Consider the following 25203-nt stretch of genomic DNA (forward strand, 5'->3'; position numbering starts at 1 on the left):
TGACCAGTGGGTAGCATTCCTGATTTAAATTGGAATCTCAGACAAGTGCATATGTAGTTCCTTCATTGCAACGAAGATGATTGGTTTTGTTAGGTTACATGATAAAAAGCTGGTCTCTGCAACACAGAGGAACAGAGAGGGACAACAATGGGTGGGGGAACCCCAGAGGTATTTCCACGGTACTTCCAGGCACATCATAGGAGAACCATCTCCCCACTGAGGCATGAGGCTCTGAGCCTTGAGGGCTGCTTGCATGCCCCAGCAGGATCAGAGGCCATTTACTGGGTGGACTGTGCCTAAGTCCATCTACTGCAGGAATCCTCACTGCATATATATATATATATATATATATATATATATATTTCCCACTAGTACATCAATCAGCCAGAGAGGCGAACAGGATGAGGCTGTTGGTGCTTGCTGTGGTTTCTGTCTAGGTTTTCCTGTGTGTACTTATGTGTATAGGTGCTGTATATGTCTATGTGATTGTCTGTGCCTATTGGGAACACATACTTCTGGTTGACCATGAGAGCACAGAGCTGCAGCTGCCTTCTTCACACTGCTCAACTTCTGGATTCACCAACATAAAACAGGTTTTGTGTTGAATTTTTCTTGTATGAAATCCATGTCTGTTTGTACATTTGCTCTGTTGGATTCAAGCAATTTTGAAAGCCTTTATTAATTTGTATGTGCACTTGCCATTCATGTTAGATGTTCTTTTGTGGTGTTGTTCCTGGCAGTCTTATCAAAGTGAAGAGCCAAATACAAGTGAATTGACAAACTGTAGAAATAGCTTTAGGGGTTCTTTACCTGTCCACATTGTTTTGGTCTATGGATAAAGTCCAGCTGCTGGCACTGACACAATACCTCACAGCCTTGGGAGCTGGTACCAAGAAAATTGGCTTTGATTTCCTAGAATTGCACATAATCTTTAAACATATAAAGATGTCCCACTGAAAAAACTGAAACTACTCATACATTTCAATGCTTTGTGCCTGTAAGAACCAGTTTTTTACAATATGGGTCTTTTGACTACCACTGAATGCATGTGATTTTCCCAACTCTTTACCAAATCAATTATATTTGTTTAATTTCAAATGCATTTTGTTGGGAGGGGAGAATAAGGAATCGTTGTATTAAAATAGTTGATGAGTGCTGTGCATGTTCTCTAGTTTGGCTTTTACTAATACCTGTCACTCCTAGATCCAAAGTCCTGCTATTGCTCTGCACCTGCAGGCTCCCCACTTAGAAAACCTATTTCATGTTCTCTGGAGAAATATTTGTTAAGACCAAGGTAAGTAACTCTTCAAACTCCATAGTTAGCATGGCAGCTCAAAGGCCTGTGCACCAACAATTAGAATTTGGGAGTTTAATATGTGAAGTTTTTAGTTTGTGAGTAATATTGCCTCCTGTAAAATATTACATATTGGTGAAATGAAGCTAATAAGCTTTTTGAAAATAAATAGTCGATTATTTTGCTCACTGTTTTGTCACAATGTCATGCTTTCTACTTTCTCTGACCTCTCAGGGAGACAGGAGAACAGTGTAAGGAAACATGAAATCACAGTCACTTCAGCCTTCCTCATGACCTGAGTCTGCTGCTTATTTACTATGGCCTTGTTCTTCAGACGAGTACTCCAGCAATAACGATGCTCCGTCAAGCTCAGAATAGCAGAGTTGAAACCAGTGCTGGGGGTTTGTCATCAAAGCAGTCTGATTTTCCCTTGGTACTGGGCTGTAGTCCCTTAAAATCCTTTCCCAGTTACAGCATCTCAAATTCAAATTCCCACAAATTGCTGGTGGCATTAAAAAATGTTGGCCATTTTGCATAACAGCATTGTCTCTTAATGTCCATTTACATGATGAAGTCATTTGTATTCTATTTGTATGTCTTAAATCCAGACAAAATATTTAAGACAACAAAATGGTTAATTTCTTTTCTTCAAAGGCTGTTTTTAATTTTGAAGTGAACAAACACTAAACTGTTTTGCCATGCTCCAGGGGGAAAAATAAACCACAACAAAACCCCACCCAGACATGGTGTTTTTCTCCCACTTTAGGCAGGGCTGATATTCAGTATCTTCTTTTCACAGGTTCGATAACCATCACTGACAAAATGAAGTTTTGTAGCAGATCGTCCTGCCCCCTCCCAAGCCCAGTACCCACAGCAACACCCCCCACACACACCTTCTCCCAGCCTGGCATGGACTCTGGGTGCGTGTGGGTGAGGGGACCACCAGTTGCCTCACCCCAGTCCCGCTGCACCCACGGGAGGAAGCAGCCACAGAGGGAAGGAAGCAGAAGTACCTCGCCGTGCCACTCCTCCCCTCCGCCGGGGAGCCCCGCAGCGTACCCGAGCACGGCATGCACCAGGCTGCAAGTGTTACTGCCTCGAAAGCTTTTCACTGGTCTTTACGTGCCAAACCCACATGCTGCCTTGCTGCGGACCATGGCCTCTACCCTGGAGAATTTCATTCATTCTCTGGACCCCAGAGCCCTTCCCAGGGTCCTCGAAATCCAATCAGGCGTCTATTTCCAAGGTGAGCATCGAGTGCTTTCTGTCAAGGCTTTGTATTTGACATCAGACCCCCCTCCTGACGAGAATGTGGGGGAGCCAGAGGGAAGATGCTGATGGAGTTGTCTCCTAGCAGTTTCCCAGTTTTCACTTTGAAGAATGAGTGCTTGATCAATGGCTTTGAAAATGTCTTTGGTAGGGTGTGCATTTGGTCTTCTCACTGGCAGTGAAGAAGAAAATGTAGTTAGTCCTCATTGTATCCTGGAAAGAGTAGTGGAATGAGACATGAATTTGCTTTGCTCTTACACAGAGCCATCAATCCAGCAACTACAAATCGCTTCACAGAGTTTATTTGATTAAAGCTACCTTGCACTTCTAGAGCTGCCATGAAGAGGTGCTTTCTGGCTCAGGGAGTCTGGAAAGTGACCGTGAGGTTATCCTCAAGTTCTGTCCTGCATTTGGCGATACTTCAGGTGGTGCAATAATATGAAGTGGTGGGTATGAGCAACACAGGTGACATATTTTACTGTGTTTTCCTGCTGCAGATATTTTTTATGTTTTTTTTAGTGCTGGGCTCTGCTTGCATACAAAACACAGTGGAAAGGTGGTAAAGAGGCTTGCATTGGAAGGAAAAATCCTTATCTTGGTCAGGGCATGGGCTTTGTTCCATGACAGTGAAATAGTCATGTCAAGCTCATGTATCAATCCAGGAAAAGAAAATTACCGCCATGCCACTGCAAGGGGAAACTTGGGCTCCAGCTAAATAAAACAGAGAGAGTTTCATGACACGAGCTGAAGTCTGATTCAGCTTCAGCCAAATACCTACTTCAGGATCCACAATATCTGTCTCTACACCAATCTAAAAATCCTCATGCTGGTCCTTAGTAGGAGGAGACAGGAGGTGGCCATGGAACATCTGAACAGCAATTAGTAGCTGTGGCTGGAGTGGACAATTATTCCCTCCATGAGAACAGCCTTTTGGGGCAGAAAGAAAATGGAAAAGGGCATACTGAGTCTGTGATGGTAGTGTCAACAACAACTGTCCATGTTGTCCCAGTTGCCCATTCTGGCTGCTCTGGAAACTGCCTAGGACACATGAATAGTATTAATATACAAAAAGGCATTCTGGAAAATACACATAACTAAAAATACCAGGAACTTTTGAAAATACACTTTTTCTGATCTTTGCTATGTGGCCTGTTCAAGTTTTATGTTTTAGACTGGTCTGATAGCTGGGACTGAATTAAATTCCTGATAAGGAAGCTACTACCTAAGTGATGAAGAGTGGAACTGAAATTAAAAAAGGGAAAATCGCATCCTTAAGTTGGAGTAGCCACTATATTTGTCCCTTTCCACACACCTAGGAAACATAAGTGATACGAAAACAATTTGTATATATATGTACAACTATGTATGTGTACATGTACATATATATGTATTATATGTGTACACAAAATATTGTGAGATATGTGTATATATGTAAAAAATGCAGTGATAAAATGATAGTAGCCCAGCTGTCTGCATATTTCTGAGTTCCAACTTGCTGCTCATGGATGGTAAAATTCATATCAGTAAATCTTTGTAGCTGGGGTATTTCAATTTGTGCTTCCATGTACTGTGTAAACCCTTCTACATGAGGAGGAAAAACCAGTGGCAACTTAGCCCACAGCCCATTCTGCAGCTGTGTTCTCACATGTGAGACAAAAAAGCTATTAGCTGACTATAGTAAAAGTGCCTGCACAGCCTTGGGAGGGGGTGGTATGTGCTCTAAAGACCCGGGAATATTTGCATTAAGAAGTGTGCTGCTCTGATGCTTTTTTTGATCTTCAGCAACACCATCTCTTCCTGTCCTCTGCTCCTGGTGGTTTCTCAGCTGTACTCATATATGTTCCACCTGCAGAGTAGGTGCAGCACTAGCATAGGTGCATGTGTCTCTTGCTTAATACAACATGCAAGACTGATACAGACATTCTACTTGGCTCCTTCCCCTCACAGTCAACATATCCCAAGAATACTTGTAAGTACCTAGAACACCAATATCCCATAGCACACTTATGGTGGTTCCTCTTCTTCCTTGCTTCAGAGGAAGTCTGAGATTCTCAAGACACTTGGTGCCTGATAGGTTTGTAGGATCTAGGGTTACAAAAGATCTTCTCAGGCCAGGCCCTCTCTTCCTCTCGCTCCCTCCATGAGCTCTCTGTCCCTGTCAGATCTCTCCTGAATATTTTGCTCCTTTCCGTACCTGGCAGCAGGGGTGTACAGTTCTGTGATTGCATTGTGTTTTATGTTGCATTTTCTGAAGCAAGAGTAGTGCTTCAAAGAGAGTCTGAAGTCACTCCTGTTATATTGCTAAACAGGAGAATGAACTACTTTGAGCACTTCAAGCTTCCATTAGGGCAACCATTCTTCAGCCCTTCCTCAGGCAGATTCCCCCACCCCTGTGACAGCTTTTTTGATCTCTCTTACCCCATGCGGTACACCAGCAATCACAGTGCGGGTAATGGCAGGTCCATCAGCCTGGATGGGTTTATTACTATGGTTGCAGGGACCAAATCTGAGCATTTGTGCATTGATTGTAGTAGCTCCCAAAGGGCTGCACAGTCAGCCTGGTCAGCTGAGTGGTTTTATGGAGTGGGATTTCCTGAATCTGTAATCATTCTCAACACAACAGGCAGATAGTAAAGGAGAAGATCTATTTTTAAAGCATTGCGTATGATTGTTTGAAACTGATCAATTAATTTTGCTGTGGAAGAATTTAAAATAGCAATAATTTGTATATATGTAAACATTAATATGTATTCTTCTCTCTACAACCTCTGAAAAAAAGGGCAAAGTTTCTTAATGTCAGCTTAACCAGGTACACAGAATGGCTAATGGAATAAATAATAGTCTACTAAATCCATTAGAGCTGTCACATCAAAGTTGTAGCAGCCAAACAAAGAAGGCTACCAGCAAGCTATGCGATAAGAAGACAGCAAAGTGATTCATTTACTGTTCTGTGGTGGCTTGTGTGCTATAGGGTTGAAACTCTCCATTTACTCTGTCTGGAAGCAGCATTTTTTACACACTACACTTAGGTCTAATGATTTTACAAATTGCAAATTAGCCTTGTGGTGCTTGACAGATTTTCAGGACCTCTGAAAGCATAAAGAAAGCATAGTGCTTTGTAAAGATGGATGTATCTTTTTCCATGTGGTAAGGTACTTTACTTGGAAACTACGAAGTCAGGTTCTAGGAAAAGAGTGTGAATTTTTTTGCCTTGGGCAAAGTGGCATCTCCGAAATAATCCGTTCTGCCTTTATATCCATGTTATACCAAGTACAATCTAGGTCTCTGCTTTCAGACCCAAGCCTGCCTGCTGCCATTCCTGATGGAGAGTATGTAGAAAACGTATGCTGTGTGCACTCATTCTACCATTAGTCTCTTTACTAGCCTATAAAACATTATGTTCCTGCTGATAGTAGTGAAATGTTATGCATTTAACTTTAGTTCTCCAAACTGCAAATGGACAGGACTTTATAGACTCTGCTTCCATTCGGAATACTTTCAGCTAGAAAAGCTATAGGCAATTGAACTTCTGCTGTTGGTAGTGAATACTATGAAGTAGACACCTTTCTGAGGAAGTTCTGTTCCTGTTCACATGTCTGTTCCTGGCCTGAAGCAGAGGGAAGGGTTTCCTTGGGGTGATATCACTAGTTTTCATGCTACACCTGGACCTTGCAGTTGTTTAAAGCCTTACCAGTTTGCCTCTAGGCAGGATACCAAGGTCTGAGGAGGTTGTTCATACTCTCATGTTCCTATTCCCCTTTCCCACCAGCCATGTGTGTGGGAGCATAGTCGGAGCCCCAACCTACAGTCATCACCTACCACTGTCCAACACTGTGCAGAGTCAGGAACATGGGGTATTAGTAATAGCCCTGAATTCTTCCAAAGTGCTTTTCATTCATCATACTCAAAAGACCATACAGAAGTAGAAAAATTATTGTCATCCCTGGTTTGAAAACAGAAACCGAAGTGAAAGGAGATGGTAGTTCTGCAAATGCCAGGGATGCCTGTCAGGATAATAATTTTGGACTCTGCAGTCATAATGTCATTGCTACAGAAACTGGACTGTAGTGTTGAATCTCTGAAGGGAATAGGAAGGCTGATTATAAAATGAGAGCAAGTCTTCCAGATACAAATACCTTGGTAATCAGCACTGATTAGAAAAAACTACAGTGCAGACTGAAGTACATGACAATTTAATAGCTCATTAAAATATGTTATTAAAAAAATTAAACTGCTGAAACTCCATTGGGAACTGATTTGATTGATCAACTATCTTTCTGTGAACATTTTAGTAAATATTGATACTTAGTGAGGTAAGTACTGTCTGACCACTGATTTTTACAGATAGCATGGAAGTGTGGGCTTTCATCTTTATGTTGCAAAATTTATGTCTGTTTTAATACTGATATAATTATTTTATGGGTAATTGAATTTAATATTCTGCAGGCTTAATTTAACCAGTGGCAGAACAGTAAAAAGTGTCAAACTTTAATTGTGAAAAATGTAGAACTGCTCAAGGCACCTATTCTCTTGGTGTTTCCTGTCGTTAGCCTACCCACAGCCTTCCCATTCTTGCTCCACCTAAACAGAAATCCCACATTGTCTCTTTTTTATTCCCCTAAACTAAATACACACATCAGTGATGGTATTCTCCCATTCCTCCAGGGGTTGAGACTTGCCAGAGTGTGGGGAGAGTTGGTAGCTCTGCTCTGCAGCTCAGCTATGTGAAAGCAGCATGTGTGTTGTGTAAATTGCAGTTCCGGGACATCCCCTCTTTTCAATGGACCTGTGAAACAGATTGGGAAACCCTATGTTTCCTGCTCTTTCTCTGAGGAGAAGGGAACTCTAAGCCAGCAGCCAGCCTCCTCCTCTCCAGGCTGGGTGTGCAGTGAAGCAGCATGCTGTAGCTGTGGTGCTCTATGCTTTCTGGGGTTCTGGAAAGTTACGGGTCTCTCTGTGTGGGGAGAAAATGTTGGGAAGAGGCAACTGTGGGGTCACACATATATCCTTGGTCAATGCCCTTCCCGACCTAAGGGATCTAAAGCTGCTCAGTATTGCCAGGCGAGGGTCCCTCCTCTGGGCAGCTGCTTCATGCTCTCTGACAGCTGCATGAGAAACAATGCCAGACAAAACCCTTTGGGATTTTCTCCTTCTTTGCTCCATGTGAATAGTTCCATTTCAGAAGTCACTTTGGTGAACTATGAAGAATATGAACGTGCTTAGGCTTGCGGTTCCTCTTGCTGACTGTATATCCACAGTCACTTTGTCTCTGCAGTTTCAGTTTCACTCTCTCTGCGTCTGTGACTGGGAAACAACACCTTTCCAGAATGCACTTCTGCAAGCCTTTCAGGGGAGTGATCGATTCTGCTGGCCATCAACAGAGTGCTGGAACTCTTTGCAAAAAGTCTTCTTAACCCTGTAACTGTAGCTAGGCAAACTGAACATAAGGGGAATCCTTGTCTATCAAGTCTCAGCTGCCCCAAGTCCTAATTTAGACAAGAAATTACTCTCAACACTAACGGAAAATGATCACATAGGATAGAATGGTTTTTTACTGTTTCTTAGTCAACCTAGAGGGAACAAATCCTACTCCCTTGTCAAGTGTGATAAGCTGATGAGTTGATGAAGGCTAGGATATGCAGTCTGTAACATGTATGAATAAAACAAGCAAGATGCCTCTTCAGGATTAATAAAGCTACTTTTTCTTACAAAAAGCAACATGATAATTTAAAATAGAGGCTAAAACATGGACAGGTTTGATGAAGATAAGGGTTGTATTTCTTAGAGGTGGAGTATCATTAAAAATAATCTGTGCATTTACAGGGTGGACCCTCAGTTGCACATGCAATCAGTGAAATTTGTGGTACAGTGTTTGCACTTACTAATTTGTCTCTTTTTTTTTTTTTTACAGAGATAGAAGCCAAACTGTCTGTAAAAATGGAAGGGTGTTTTCCCTTGAATACAGTTGTTTCCATTCCTCTTGATTGAGCAATTAGGAGCGAGAGCCCTAGGTACAGCCAGAGTAACAGATAGTTTGGATTCTCTGTTGTGGTCAGTAGTCAGAGCATGTTGGTAAATTTTCTCGATTAATATGTACCACCAAAACTCTCCTGCACTTGTTCAAGCTGCTTCAAAAGCAGGTTTTATTCTAAACAAGAAAGAAAATGTCCTTCAGTGAATGCAATGTGAGAACAAACTCTGACTTTTATGGGTCAAATATTGCTCACTTTATTCATACTACTACCCTAAATGGCATGACTCATTCAGACACAGTGAGAAAAATCTGACCCTGGGTAGCTTCACTCAGGGTGAAGCTGTTTCAAGGATTTCTTTTGTAGAGATTTTCTTTCCATTACATTCAGCTTTGAGCCTCCCTGTTGATGGCACAGGAGGTAGGCAGAATACCCAAATTGCCTTGTTTGTCTCAATGCAGGGGTCAACCTCTTGTCTTGGCTTGCTAAAGCTCCCTCAATGTTAGTTTCCTCTAACAAAGAGGGCTCTCCAGCTGTCATTGCACTTGAGCCTCCAAGGGATGTGAGGAGGAAGTCTGCAGAAGGAGGAGCCCTATTTCCCTTCCCATGAACCTATAAAAAGCCTATAAAAATATCAAGACAATTTTCATAAACTCAGGCTCTGGGAAGATAATGGGACAACTATATTAAATAACATAGGAGGGAAGATCCTGAGATAAACATCTCATGATACACAAGCCCATGACCACACATTCTTTCTGAGTTACAGGGCTTTCCTGGGGTAATTTTTCCTTCAGGTACCAGGTGGTCTTTTCATGAAGGAACATGGCATTTGTCCAGGTCCACTGTTTCTGGTTAGCTCTCTTGGACACATGGTAATGGTACAAGGGGAAGAGTGCTGTGATCTCAGTAGGGGAAGATGCTTAAAATTGTTTCCAGTTCTGGCCTGCACCTGTGAAGTGCTCAACACTCTGACCTGAACCTGCAGTTTAACTTAAGCAACCTTCTTAATCCTAGTCCAACAAAACATAGTTTTTCTGTTAAACATACATGTCAATAAACATACTTTAATTCTAAGTAGTTTTTCTGCAAAGAAAATTAATAAAATTAAATAAATCATGAACAGCTTTATAAAGCAGTGGCAAATGCTGTTCAAAAGCAAGTTTGGGAATTCTCTTCATTGCTGCAGTATTTTCAACTCATGTGGGTAAACCCAAATAAAAGGTGAAAGATACTGCATTGTGCGGTGTGGTTTCCCTTGCTCTTTCCATTATAGTGGATGTTGCAGACAATAAAGCTCCAGTGCCACATGCAGAGCATGACTCCTCTGGATAGATGAAAATCATAAGAAAGTATTTATAAAAAAAAAAAAAGGCCATAAACCTATCTGGAATAAATTATAAACTGCTGAAGTAATTTTTTAAAAAAGTTCTTTATGATTGAAATGACTTAAAGCATTTGACATTTAAAGTTTGACATTATATGGCAAAAGATAAATCTTACAGCTTTTGTTTTTTGATGGTTTCATGCTGGCAAAAATCAGACCCTTTGCAGCCTAAGAAGGTATGATCAAGATAACATGCATTTTTGCATAGAGCCTTTTGGAGGATTTGTGTCCCAAAATGACCAAACCTGAAAGTTTTTGTTGCATAGAACATGTTAAAGAGTGGAGAGCTGTTAGAAAGCCCAGTAGGTTACTCTGTCACTTGACAAAGGGTCTTCCACTCAAATTCACACTGCCTTCATGACTGCTGCTATCCTTCGGACTCTGGAATACCATGTGGGCACGGGAGAGCTGGACTCACCCACTCTCCCTGGGGACACCTTCTGAGAGTAGGAAGAGAAGGGTGGATAAAAGCCATAATTATACTATTTGCAGCCACTCTCACAGCCTGGAGTTAGAGAGAAGCTGGGGCATGCTTCCTTCTTTGCCTGACTTGTGCATATGCTTTTCAGTCTCTTCCCTGCAAGATGGTAGTTTATTTGAGCTTAGTGGGGAAAATCCAGCATGCTGATGAGCATCTTTGGTGCTCAGGAGGTATTTCACTGGGGGAAAAAAAAAAAAACCAAACAACTAATTCACCATCAGGAATTGTTTACTTTTCCTCTGCTTAATCAGAGTATAAAATGATTAAAATTATCAAGCAAAACTCTCCTTCCCACAACTTTAAAATAGATCTCTTTTCTTGCCATAGAGCATAAACTCTGAACAAATACCCGTAAAGAATGATTTTTTTTTTATTTACACTAATTATAGATACATTATGCCCTTCATATTACTTTGGGAGCCTTCAGCGGCCTTAATAAAACTGTGATTTCAGCTGAGCGACATCGTAGGGGAAAGCAGGCTTTTGTAATGCTGGCTGAATGGCTGCACCAGGAGATTGAGCCTTTATATGAAAGCAGAACAATTTCACCAGCCCCTGAAACAGTCACCTCTGATCAGGAAAGACAGCACCCATATGGGCAACTGATGACAACTTAATAGTGGAGAAAGGAGCACTGGGAAAAGGACATGGGGACAAAGTTCTACTCTTTCAGGAGATGTAGGGAGATCTTTCATCTCCCTGCTAAGCAGCCAGGTTCTCAGTTCTTTGGATCTTCTTTCAAAGACTGCTCAGCCTGCCAGCTGCAATGAATTCAGTAAGTGCTACTGAGAGATGAAAGGGAGATTTTTTTCCTTCAAGGATTGAAACTCATGGGGCTAGGGAGTCAATGCCTAGTGTTTGGCCTCCCAAGTTACTGGGTTTTGTTAAGAAAAAAAGCTTGGTCTTTGTTTAAAAAAAGAAAAAAAAAGGAAGAGAAAAGGAAAAAAGAACAGGGGATACTTGGAAGTGCTTAGCAGCACCCTGTAGCAGACAGACTGAGACTGGGAGTCAGCCAGCCTGGGCTTGAGCTTCAGCCCTGCTGAATAATCCTCTGTGCCGCCTTAGTCAAGCCTTTTGTTTTGCTTGCATTGCTCTCCCTGGCCCTCCCTGCTAAACTACCCAGAGGTATGTGATGAAAGAGCGTTACATCCAAGTGATGTATTGTTGCTGTTTAGTCATGGGCCTGATTTTGAGCCATACTTCCTATCAGCATCAGTGAAGCGTTCATTCTGAGAGCAGTCACCGAATGGAGCTCTAAGCTGCTGGGAAGAAAAAGGGACATATTACTGAGATATTTTACTGTTTTACATCATATTATAAAATATTTCTCTCAGTGGTACTGTCACATGTCCTGACATGAAGATGACATTCTCTGTCAGGCATTCACTGTATTTATATTTTATATTATTGGTTTTAATACAGAAATATTCTTCTTGTACCTATAACAAGAAATAAATCAAATAAAGGGCTCATATTAGGGAGGATGGTGGTGTGGTTGCTTAACATTTTAGGAAAGATGGAGGAAAAAGATATTGAACCAGTTGTGGTGGTTTCTTTTATGTGATCACAGTGGTTGCTAACATAGATTGTCAACTAGAGATGAGTTTATGAAAGGGTATAAATGTGTTTTTTATTGAACAAAGTAACGTTCCATAAAAGGTGATTTCAAAGGCAATGAGCTCTTTAATTACAGCCTTCAGGGGCATTATTTGATCACTGTAAATAAGCTGCTTTATTGTGGGTTCTGCTAAAATGTTGGGAGGGTTTTTTGGATTATTATGCACACATCTTTCTCAAATCAAAAGATTCTGTTCTTTAGGTTGCTTGATTTACATTCTCAAAGTGTTACATTTTCTTTGTGACTTGAGTGGGAAAAATGAAGTTATTGTTGTGCAACAACAAATCGATGTACTAAAAGGTCCATTTTAATTTTATTTTTAGAGATATTGTGTGATGGGGTCCACATCACACAGCTGAAGTAAAATCTTGCAGGGTCACATTGTAACACAGGGGGGAATTTTCATAATGTTTTAAGATCAGTTATGATGGCTTTTGCAGGAAAAAAGAACTTTTATTATCCCTTTTGAAAGCTGTGCAGTTTCCCTCTCTCCCTTTTATCAGCACAAATATTTGCTGGAAATGCCTAGGTAACATTTTTCTTGTCTGAATATAATCTACATTGTATTGTTCCAGGCAAACTGCCAAGCAAGGGCTAAAATCAGGGCCAAAGCAATCCAGTTGCAGACAAATATGTAATTACAATCAATACTGCATGTGCAATTGCACCCCCAAAATTGAGTCTGTGTGTGGCTGGCAGATTTTCATTTTTAATTTTTTTTTAATCCAGGTATCAATAAAAATGAGACTTCTGCAATCATGGTTTCAGTCTGTTAACCATCATCCTCCCAGCCTCTCACCCTCATAATCTTTCAACCTCTTGACCTATTTCAAATTAATCTGGTAAAGGAGGATGTAATTAAACTCCTACAAGTTGTCCATGAAAATGGTCATCTATGTAGATATCTATCTACGTACATATATACACATCTTTATATCTGTCTATCCACTCATATATATGTTTTCCTACTGATAAGCTGCTGAAGGTTGGCCTCTGACTTCCTTAATCAGATGGAAAATGTGGTGACATACCTCCATGATTCACTAGTTATATGAGCTATTTATCCAACTTCTCTTCTGCAATGAAAGGTACCATCCTATGGTGATGAGTACTGGGATTGTTGGGGACTCTTTGCTTCTACTCTGCTAAAGGTTTCCTATCTTCTAGAAGACTTAAATCATCTTTCTTAGATGCTTAATACCCTTTCTCTTCTTGATGATGCCCAAAAATAAATCTTTTCTTTCTTCCTCTTTTTTAATTCAAGAAGAGGTTCACTTTCACTGGTATTATTACAGAGCATTTTCTTTGCCAGTGGATTATGTACCCATGTTTGTTTCTTTGATGGTAGGACCACAGGCTTCCTTGATTTTAATTTTCTTGGGGTTCTTAGTTTGTGTTCTTGTTTGTTTTTTTAAATTAAAGCCATGTTTTTTTTTCTTTAAGTATTAATTTTCATCTCAATTTTTCCTAGAATGGATGCTCTTAGATGAATGATCCATTTGTTTTCCACAGCAATGCTATGTTACATTCTGATGCAATATTCTGAGAGGCAAGGTGCTATGGCAGCCCTGCTCATCTAGTCTGTGCACATTCTTTTGTGGTTTGCACTGTGGCATTTATAATCCATTTTTTTTTCTGAATGCATTATCTTAGCCCTTGATGTTTCGAGCAGAGCCTGCAGCTCCATGTAATGCTTTTTGTAGGCTCCAGCTTGTACTACATATGCTTGTCTGCCTTAGGTACTTTCTCTCTTTCATGAGTGCAGATTTTCTTTCCTTGTGTATTTTACCCTTTTCTAGTAGTGTTTTAAATTGTCTGCCATCTCCACAGTGCTAGGCCACCACTTACCTGTTTTTCTCCTGGTTTGCAAATTTTGAGTGCTTTGTCAAAAGCTAATTTTTGTGTCATCAAATCATCTCTTTTTGAGTGTTTGGTAGAACAACTCTCTTCATAGAATCATAGAATCACAGAATCCTAGAATGTTTTGGGTTGGAAGGGGACCTTGAAGATTTTCTAGTTCCAACGCCCCTACCAGAGCAGGAGTTTAACTAAATGACGTTGCTCACAGCCCCATCCAACCTGACCTTGAACATCTTCAGGGATGGGGCATCCACTGCTTCCCTGGGCAACATATTCCAGTGCTTCACCACCCTCACAGTAATATCTAACAAATCTTTCTAATATCTAATCTAAACCTACTCTCTTTTAATTTGAACCCATTCCCCCTTGTCCTGTCACTACATACTCTTGTAAATAGTCTTGCCCTATTTTTCCTGTAAGTTCCATTCACAAAAAGCTTCTTATGGGTATTGCCCAACTGGACCTTCAGCCTCAGACCCATCACTAATTGATCCATGTTTTCACTTTCTTTCAAGCTGTTTATACTTCTTATTTTGCAGGACTTCTCAAACTCCGTCATAAAATTTGTAGCTAAGCTACTATGTCTGAGGAAAAGTAAACCTGATAAAAGTGTAAGTCCCTCAGAACTAACCATAGTCTGAAAAAGAACTTTCCTCTGACACCCCTCTTTATTTTTCAGTGGCACCACTCTGTTGCAGTTACAAACTGAAGTAGTGGTTAAATATTCCTCAATCGCACCATTTTTTTGAGAGCTTTAGCCCCTTAACTGCTCCATTTAGTGGATGAGGGAAAGGCTGTGGATGTTGTCTATCAGGACTTCAGTGAAGCCTTTGACACTGTCTCCCACAGCAATGTCTTGGAGAAGCTGGCAGCCCATGGCTTGAATAGGTGCACTCTTCACTGGTTAAAAAACTGGCTGGATGGCCAAACCCAGAGAGTTGTGGTAAATGAATGACAAGAAAGATCTTGGGGTGCTGGAGCATGTCCAGAGTAGGGCAACAGAGCTGGTGAGGGGTCTTGAACATAAATCCTATGAGGAGTGACTGAGGGAGCTGAGGTTGTTTAGTCAGGAGAAAAGAAGTCTCAGGGGAGACCTTATTGCTCTCTAAAACTACCTGAAAGGAGGTCATGGCAATGTGAGGGTCGGTCTCTTCCCCCAGGTAACTAGCAAAAGGACAAGGAAAAAGGGCTTCAAGCAGTGCAGGGGAGGCTTGTGTTGGATATTAGGAAAAGTTTCTTCACTGAAAGAGTAGTTAAGCATTGGAACAGGCTGCCCAGGGAAATGGTGGAGTCGCCATCCCTGGAGGGATTAAAAACGTGAGTAGACATGGCACTTCGTACTATGTATTAGCGGGCATGATGGTGCTCACCTGAAGGTTAGACTTGATGATCTCAGAGGTCTCTTCCAACCTTGATGATTCTATGATTCCTTGCCTCGGGGACAGTTTGGACAGGTCTACTCCAGATACCATGTTGTTAGCAAACCAGCTGCAGCCGGTGAGGACACCGAACCTGTATGGTTCAGTGTCTGTGCTCCTATGGAGGAGCACTGCTGGTGTGTGAGTGAAGGTCCAGGGATGGCACTTGTGAAGGCTGTCTAGCAGAGATGAAAACAAATGTGCCCGAAGCCCCTAATTAGTCTGTGTAGTTGCTTTAATGTGTTAACTGGCTTCTAGGAGCTTGTTTTCAAGTGAGGTAATCTGGAGAAGCTGGATCTAAATCTGTGCTGAAGAAAAAAAAGCCTCTAGAAGCCACAAGCTCCCATTTTGAGTAGGTTTTCACAAATATTTGTTCAGAAGTGGGAATATTGGAATTCTTTGCTCATCTTTCCATGTTTCTGAAATGCAGAGCTCATCACACTGGGTCCTTTGGGATTCCCTGTATCTAATAATATCTCGTTTATTGTAATCTCTACTGTGTCTGATATGAGGAGTGAGGTGGTTCAGCACAAAGGGAATATTACCCTCTTCACAGCTGCTCAATCTTTCTCTCCCTCTCACTCTGATATGAAATAAGTAATGCACATACACTTTTCCGACTGTCATAAAATATCCTATGGAGCTCACCTAAAGCAATGAGACGTATAATAATTCCTCATGTGTTTATTACAGCAGCAGCCAGCCTAGTGATGGTAGCTATAGCAATATCCAGTGGAGACAGCTGAGGTAGTCTATGTTGAATTGCTCAGGGACTGGAGGGAGTGCAAACAACTATGCACTATTCTTACAAGAAGAATACTAGATTGTTCTTTTTCAGTTAAAGGACAGCAGCTTTCTTATTCTTCTGCTGAGTAGAAGAATTGTTGAAAGCATGCATAAACAACATGTTTCTTCACCTGGCTCTGGTTGATACTTGTGTGGCATTGTAATCCAGAATTTCTGTGTTAATCATCATCCTGGTGTGCAACAGAAAGGCAGTAGCCTGCTGGGTGAGTTTAGAGCCTAAGTACAGCAGACACCTTGAGCCTACGTAGGGTTCTTAGCAAGAGAAACCAGGGGATGTTGTCTCATCCAGCCTGTCAAAAGCATCTGACAGATGGTTTTTTACTTTTTTTTTTTTAAACTGAGATTCCTTCTCCAAAGAGTTAAAAACCTACATCTTCTTTAGAGGAGCAGCTGGGGATCTTCTCTTGTCCATCTCAATTGTGAGAGCATTGCACAAGCAAATGATAGTTTTGCCTGAACGTGTGTTCACAACAGAGCACAGTTAACCAGTTGCTGTCATTACTCTCGCTCATTCTCCTGTACTCCCACTAACCTGTTGTTTTGTGGTGCTCTACAGAGGCTTTGGGTTTAGGCTAAAATGAGAGTAAGTTATGCTCAGGCTGGGCTCCCAATGACTTCCAATGAGGTCAAAGTGATAGCCAAGTGCTTGCCACTTGTGAGTGCTTCAGCAGAGTCGATAAATATATCCCAGACTCAGTAAGAGATGCTTATTAGCCCAGGCTGGAATTGTTCTTGAGTGAACATTAGGAAGATCAGTCAGCTAATAATTGGTTTTTTGATGTGACATCTGGCAAAAAAAAAAAAATTAACTGCTTTTTTTCATTTTCTCCCCTATCCCCACCAACTATAAGGAAAGCTGTGAAGTAAAGAGTGTTACTCTCTGTGGGAAGTGAGTTCTGCAGGCAATGGCAATATTTCAGTACAGGCCAACTCAATTATTGATTACAACTATGTAGCCAAAGGTCAGGTTTTAAATATCTCTCATTGCCTGAGACCATTCTGGTTACCTAGGTTTAAAAAAAAAAAAAAAAAGGTGACTTTGAACAAGATGCAAGAAGGGGCTTAGAGTGATTGTGAGAAGGAAAATCCATCTTCTCAGAGGTGATAAAGAGAAGGGCAAAATTAACATTGCAAGCCCCTTGGGGAAGGGAGAAATGGAAATGAGAGAAAAAGTATTTTAAGTAGCAGAACAATGTTAGTAGGAGAGCAAATGAATGCACTCACCAATGCATTGAGAGTGGAAATGACCACAAGGTTTCTCACTCAAGGGAAATGAAATTTTGAGATGAGACTTCAGAAGGGGTATGTCCACACCACTTCAGGACAGATTTTGGTAAGTTCTTGGGAGGAAATGTAGAAGAATTGAAGCTAGCATTAAAGTCAGCATTTCTGATGTTCTGTGTTCAATGCAATTCTATCTACAAATGGAACACCATGTGTCTGCTGCATTGCATTTATATATAGTTAGTTGATCCCATGCCTGAAAGCTTCTGCTAATCTCCTGCAGAGACCAAGAAGAATTTGCCTTCTGCATAACTTGGCTTTTGGTTATCCTTCTCCCCCTGCACCTGCTTCTGAAACAGCAAAGGTTTGACCACAGCTCAAATGGAAAAGGGAAGGCTGTTTTTGGCAGGGCAAGATGCAGTTCCATGTTTTGCTGAGGAAATGCTGAAACGCTTGGCTGGATTACCTTGTTCCTGTTCTCAAAGTTCTGAACATCACAGACAAAAAAGGAATTTTTTTGCTGCCAGATCAGAATCAGTAGGGTTGTTTCAGCATGGGACAGAAGTTGCCATGGTTAATTTGCCAGTTTTCCAATTTCTTGTACTTTCTTCAGGTCTTCTGTTACTCCAGGAAGCTCAAATGCTGGTTGCACATTGATGTCTCCTGTCCTTTCCCTGGGCACTTTCTAGGGTCTGTGGGTTTTTATCTTCTGCTGTAGTCTGTTGTTTCCTACGCCCTGTGCTGTCCAGAGGCACCTTGTCTGCCCGAACTCCATTGCCTGTTGATTTCAGAAGACGACTCCTGACAACTCAGCCAATCCTATGCTCTACCTCGTTGCATTTTGGTCTGGTTATTCAGAAATGTAGATTCTTCAGACCTTGTTCTCCTTTACATGCATCTAAGATCAGTGTACATGTAGAGTTGATATAGAGGTCACTGAAGTCACAAAATGGATTTTCTCGTGACCCTAAGGAAGAAAATTAAAATTATGTCAATTATCACAGGATAAGTATTATTTTATATAGTTTAAGTATTGTTTTTGCTTTCACTCAAGACTCTTGACAAAGTGAGAAAAAGCTGAATAAAGTTTTTCTTTCTTTTTGTATTTCTTTTTAGGCTCCATCTATGAGATGTTTGGAAATGAATGCTGCCTGTCAACAGGAGAAGTCATTAAAGTTATTGGCTTCAAAATTAACAAGCTCATAGCAAGTATCTGTGAGAATAATGAAGTCAGTCGGTTTTCAGCCAAAGTGGAATTACCACTAAATTTCCCCGGTATAGTATTTCATGCAAACATGTTTTTGAGGAATTATAGTCCTGAGTAATCACCTTTGTTCATTTTATTGATTTGCTGTCTTGATTGATATTTGAGGTTGCGACTGCTGAGTTGGACGCTGTCAAGGACACAGTTTTATCAGAAGATACAAGACACAATCAACTAATTTTTAAATTTCAACTCTTACAGTTCATTTTTAAACCTGAATAGAAATGATTAATATTATAATATTTGGTAGTAATGCTTTCTATACTTGGAGTCATTCAGTCTAAGAATTACAGCAAACATTTTCTTTTCATTTACTTCCAACTTTGCTGAACTTCATCTGAGCTGAAATTTTCCTTGCTGTGTGCTCAAACTATAATTTATTTACCATTACTACATGTGTATTTTATTATTTTTGGATGCAATATTTTAAATACTTTGTTACATTCTGCTTTTATTTTAATTATTTATTTTAATTCCAATAGTCAAAGTGGCTGTTTCATGCCTGGAAACAGGATTAGAGGGAAATTATGTGTTTTTCTCCTTAAAAAATACTTTAACTCTTCTATAGATAAATCCAAATATAGTCGTATTTTGGAAGAAAGACTTGAAATTTGGCATGTGATACTGACTTGTTATTTGAAATATATTTTCCTCTGTCCATGATGACTTGTTAGGGAGAGCTGGCCAAGTACTGAACCCCGGGCACCTAGTTCATCACACATTATATTTATTAATTTTTGCATTCTGCTCTCATCTCAATTCCTCTACTATTAGGGCCCAGCAGTGTTAAAAAGGGAAATGAATGGAGTGCAGAGGGAGAAGTGATGGACTGTGAGTATCCCATGTGTGGGAAGTAGAGGAGACAAACTAGGTTGGGAAAATGATGGAAAAAGATTGGACCCCTCAGAGCAGAACAGAAGGATCAAGACTTGCCATGAAAAGATCAGGGACTGGAGACAGAGGTGCAGGTGATTTCAGCAGCAGAGGAATATCTCACCCACACACAAAAATATATAAGTAGGGAATTTCCTATACTGGGACTCTTGCAGGCAGCAGAGGTAATGGGAGCTGCTCGAAGAGAGGAGATGAGCAGGCTGGAAAACAGCATAAGGCCAGTGGGATATGGGAAGGAGTCTGTTTAGGTCTGGGAGAGAAGTTATGGGTCACCTGCAGGTAGGAAACACTGGGACACAGCAGACTTCAAGAGTCTGAGATCACACCCAGGACTCACTTTTGCCTTCAGTCTAGCTAATGAACTGAATGAGACTACAGTTTTGTAGAAAAAAAAATATGTAAACATTTAATTAGCACTGTATTGTACTGCAAGCACATGGGAGGATAAGTTAATGCTGCATGGGGAACATGATATGAATGTTTTCTGGTGTTTGAGTGCTTGACTTAATAACTTCATTGATGCTCTAATGTCTTGCTGAGCATGTGAGTGTGTGCATGCAAGGGTTTAGGTTATGACAGCGTCCAAACTGGTATGTGCTTTTTCTGCAGAGGGAGACAAGACATGCTTCTTGAAGCAAATAAAATGTAAAAGTGCATGGGAATGCAATGTTTTATCTGATTTCCATACAAAAATATCTTCTGCCATGACTTTATTTCAGATTTCTCTCTGAAATAGTTGTATATATATCGTATTTGCCCCTCAAGTAGATGTTCAATTTACTTTCATGTATTTCTTTCTCCGTGAATCAGAACCATTTATATGACCACTTATCAAAAGACTTTTTCTGGAATGCCATTTTCAAGCACTAGTAGGGCCCAAATGTAGGATCAAAGACATTTTAATTGTCTGTGGCTATCTAGAGGTATTGAAATATGACTCTCCTGTGAACTCTCAAGATACTTGGTATTTTTCTTGAAATCCAAGCTTCCTTACTATTATTAAAATTTCTCCTATCTCTAAAATATATATACCTATAGGAAGTCATATTCTAAATCCTAATTGGCAGATGGGGTCCAATCCTAAAATATCCAACACAACAGAGGGATAAAAGTAATCCTACATTTGTTGATGTCTGGTCTTTAGAACAGAATGACTTGTGATTTCATATGCTTGAACCTAGTGAATCAGGATTTGTTCGCATTCAAGTGATCATTTTTACAACTTGGCATTTGGATGTTGTTGCCCTATTGAGCACATTTTCAAATTTGATCTAATCATCACAATTTGCATGCATAGTTACGAACTCTTGCAACCAGTGTTCTAGAAAACTGTGTTATTTCACTGGAAAAATAGATTCAGAGTTCGTTTTGCTGAAATTTATCATCATTATACTCCACGTGACAGGTATTGCTGAATAGCAGCACTGAAGAGGTGTATAATGACACTTCTTATTAGCCCAACAGGGAGCACCTCTTTCCTGTTTCTCTCTGTATACGTACTCTTATGCATTCAAGAGCTATTTGGTAAGATGTAAATCTGTCATTTCTCTAATTTAGTTCTTAGCTGAAGAATTATTCTGCTCTGCAGAGTCAAGATTTCCCCGTCTCTGCTTCTTCTTGACCTTCCTTTTCACTTTATTAGGTGCACATGCTAAATTCTAACTGAAACATTATACATGAAACATGGTTTTCCCCTATCTCCTGAACAAAGCACAGAACTGAATTACAGATGATCTTTTTCACACTGACATTGACTTAATTCAATAAAAATATCCACAGGTCTTTAGGAGGCTGACACTGTATTTACATTGTACGTGCAGTGCTCTCTTGCCAGTGTTGATGCAGAGAAATCTTTTGCTTTGATACAATTTTCCGATTCCTCTGTCATGAGTTTTCATTTGTATGCAATGGTGTCATGTATCCTTTAACCGTGTGCATGCTGGCATAAATAAACAATGCTCCTATTTAGGTTACTCTGAGGATAGCATCTCTGTGAGTGAAGAACTGTGCTCATTGGCTTTAAATGAGCCTTAATCTTTGTCTTTCTGAATGTATTTACAGCCTACAGAATTCCTTTTTTTCTGCTCTGGCAAATCAGATCCTTGATAAAGGCCTAATCTGCCCTTTGCGTTAGAGAAACCACTGCAACTGCAAGTTCACTAACTGTGTTACATTGTTTTATCCTCATTCTAATTTTTTCTTTTTCATGCCTCAGAGGGCCAGGCTATTCTTTCTGTGCTTATACACTGGGTAAAAAAAAAAAAGAAGTCTGCTGTTACTCTAGACGCTTCAACGGCTACATCTAACCACATTTCGAACTACAATTTTCACTGCTAGCAAATTAGCAGACAGGTAATTTGCAGAACATCTGAACTGTGTGCCAGCACAAACAATTACATTTCATTCTGTTGTATTCCTTCTTCTGCAAAAATATTTCTGGACTGACCTTGTTCTCATGTGGTCCCTGGCTGTTGGCCGCTGCTCGTTCCTATGTGGTTGGACAGATAACTGAGCACAACTGTCCCCTTTGAGTGCTCAGCCTCTGCGAGTCACAAGACAGAAGACTCGTCTGTGGCTGTGCAGCACATCTGTGGAAGAACAGGGATTAGGAACTAGGAGGCTCATCTGAACAAGAGATGATGTAGAACTGGCCTTTGGAATAGGATGGGGAGAGGAGAATGCTGGAGCAGAGGCGGTAGAGGGTGGGTGGTGGAGGTGAGGGAAAAGAGGGATAGCAATTAAGTCAGCTCCAGAGAAGTTAGGAACTGTGCTCTACCCAGTCTTTTGCATTACCTTGGGGAACAGAAACTGGCAGTCTGGGACAGATGATCTTTCTGCTCTTCTAGAAGATTACCTGCTGCTCTACTAGGAAAGCCTAAGTACTGGTTTTCTCAGTTTTCTGTGAGGAAAAGAGAGTAAAAAGGATAGTCCTTTCCTTCAGGACTCTAATTAAGACTGAAAATCAGAAGTCTAGAAGGCTACAGTGTGGTAAAAGTATCCTTCTGTCAAAACATGCTTTCCCATAGCACATTTAATCTTGTGATCCTCAGGCTATGTTTTGTCTCCCATACCGAAGAAAATAATTTTCTCAAATTCTCAAACTCGCTATCAATCTGTACATCAATTGGTAAAACTTCTCTTGAAAATGATGGTCTGATTAGGTTTGGGTCTTATTAATGTTGTAGCTAGGCTAACATTTCACCTACTGAAATTTCACTAGGTACAGAGGCTTCATGGAAAAGAACAGTTATATATTCCTGTAGTTATTGTATGTGTGTAGCCAAAACCATTGGGCATCAGTGCACTTTGATTGTAGGCCAGATTATGTTTAGAAAGTAGATCTGTAGGAGCAGTAATGCCAGATCTTGATAAACCAGATGGACTTTTTTCCAGGTTTGCTATTTCCATCTGGTTTACCCCTTAATAGTCCACCAAGATCTCTTAGGAAAGTCTAAGTGAATTTGATTTATTCATTTTATGATTTATGAAAAAATACAAAAATATTTTTGTTTGACCTCAAAATGTCCAAACTTTACTATCTCAAACTTACCATCTGTCTCCTCCTCCTGGAAATTTCCTTGTTATCTTAGGTTTGGAAAACATTTGGTTTTGCAAGTTGATTCATAATGATTTTAATAAGATTGTGAGTGGTTCCAGATAATACTGTTTGGGTTTCTTGTGGTTTTGTTTTGTTTATATATATATATAGAGAGAGAGAGAGTAGCAAAGAGAGCATTTATAAGAGGATACCATGGCAGATTATGAGAGTTAGATAGGAACCACGGTCACTTTCACCCAACATACCAAAAACACTTTATATATATTTACCTATTTTCTAGAGAGGGAGAAGCATATGGAACTTTGCATACTCAGAGCCACTCATAGGTGGCTATTAGGTGCCTCCACTTCAGGAATCTCATCAGTGCAAAGCTAAGTATGCAAGGCCACGTGGCTCTTTACTTGCCTAAACAAGCATTCTGTTACCAAAATTAAGAACACCAGTAGAACAGAAGGTGAAGATTTCTCTGCTCCCAGCCTTGACAAAATCAGTCTGCCTGGGCCCAAGAGGATAATCAGTTGTCTAGTTTTGTATGAAATTGGATAATTATGCTTCCTGTGAAACCTGCTTTCTAATTCAGGATGCTCATTGGTTTGCTGCTGAAATAGCTGGCTTACAAATAACTCTGTAGTCCCAGCAAAATTAGTAGAGCCTGAGACTACTGTCAGACCCATAGAGGAAAAGAATGTTCCTCTACCTGTACATTGCAAAATATTTTCAACTGGAAGTGTTTTTTAAGCACAATTTATGGAGGCATTTTAATGCAAATCTGGAGGTTTTGTGAGGGAAAATATGCGTGCTCCTGTATCACAGATGGGTAAGCATAGTTACTGCCTTTGGGACACATCATAACTACTTTGAATATATTTTTTAATTGAGAATATTTGCTTTCTCCCAGCACTTCCAGGAGATGATACCCATCTTGTGCTTGCAAAGCAAGAAACTGGAACACTGAGGGATACTGTCTTTTCCACAGTTTCAGTTTGTCATTGGTGCTTCCCACACTGTGCTCCTTTCTAAATGCTGATGAACCTGTTTGTGTTCATCTGCACTGACAGCTTTAGTAGTGATTAGGACTGGGGTGGACGGCTTCCTTGCTAATAATTGTGTTAAAAATGGCTATGAGAAATATTACAACTACCAGTGGGAAAGAAAAGTGTGTTGCAGTTGTACTTTGTATTTGTGCAGCTACATTCATGGATGTGGCTTCCTTGCAGCCCAGGAAAAAGCCTGGAGTTTTTCCTGCAGTGCTGCAGTAAGGACATATATGTATGTATGTCCTTGGGGAACAGGACATACAGAGGATGTATGTACACAGGGGTACTAATTTTACACAGGAAAAACTGGCTTTCATACAGACAACTGTGAAGGCACAGAACTGCAGAAAGCAGTGACATAGGCACAGTTAGTGACTATTTCTGCAGAAGATCAAATAGACTATTACTCTTCAGGCTGCTAACAGGCCCTCAGAGCTGCTAGTTCCCACAGTTACTAGTGGCCTCATGGGACACCCAGAACCAAACATGCCCAATCGGGTGATAAATTCAGTTAAAAGCAACTCAACAGACAGAATCTTAATAACATCTCCTTTAACAAGAACGGTGCCAGAATTATGAAGTGAAAGTAGTGGGTTTTGTTCCAGTAAAACCAGAATCACATTTATTTTGTAGCCAAAATAAAACCAAAACAACCAAAACCAAAACAAACAAAACAAACAAACAAACAAAAACAAAAACAAAAACAAAACAAAACAAAACAAAAACAAAAAACAAAACAAACAACAACAAAAAAAAAACAAAAAAAAAAGGAAAGTCTGTTGTGTTGGAGGTAATGGTTTGATATTCTTTTTAAGGAATACAATCTTTGGGAGAACATGCTTCCATGCAGGCCCCTCAGTTGTGTTGGTTGTGGTCAGTAGTAAGGGAAGAGGTGTGGGAGGAAATAAGCAAATTGCTTATTTTTAACCAAAGCAATCCCCTAATCTAATTTTTTAAACAATCCCACAGTCAGGGAAGGTGTAAAGAAGGGAGTGAGTTTTTTCCCAAGATCTTGCAGTAACTGTGTGTTTTGCAGCATCCCACCTTGCTGAGATTTCAGTATTTGCTGGGACATCTTGCACTTTTCTCACATTCTGGTTCCCACAAGAAGGGAGTCAT

General features: G+C 40.4%; 1 protein-coding gene across 2 annotated transcripts in view; it reads left to right on the forward strand.

Annotated features, from left to right (window-relative positions):
• The first annotated feature begins 2449 nt into the window (after window positions 1-2449).
• Window positions 2450-25203, forward strand: part of THEMIS (thymocyte selection associated) — a 305377-nt gene continuing 282623 nt past the window's right edge. For both annotated transcript variants that reach the window (XM_025895719.2, XM_018078095.2), the window contains exons 1-2: window positions 2450-2540; window positions 18447-18605. In XM_025895719.2, coding sequence (XP_025751504.1) covers window positions 2450-2540; window positions 18447-18605 — 250 coding nt within the window. The remainder of the gene's footprint in view (window positions 2541-18446; window positions 18606-25203) is intronic.

The sequence above is a fragment of the Manacus vitellinus genome, unplaced genomic scaffold, assembly GCF_001715985.3.
Source record: "Manacus vitellinus isolate BGI_N305 unplaced genomic scaffold, ASM171598v3 scaffold_4_pilon, whole genome shotgun sequence".
Taxonomy (NCBI): Eukaryota; Metazoa; Chordata; class Aves; order Passeriformes; family Pipridae; genus Manacus; species Manacus vitellinus.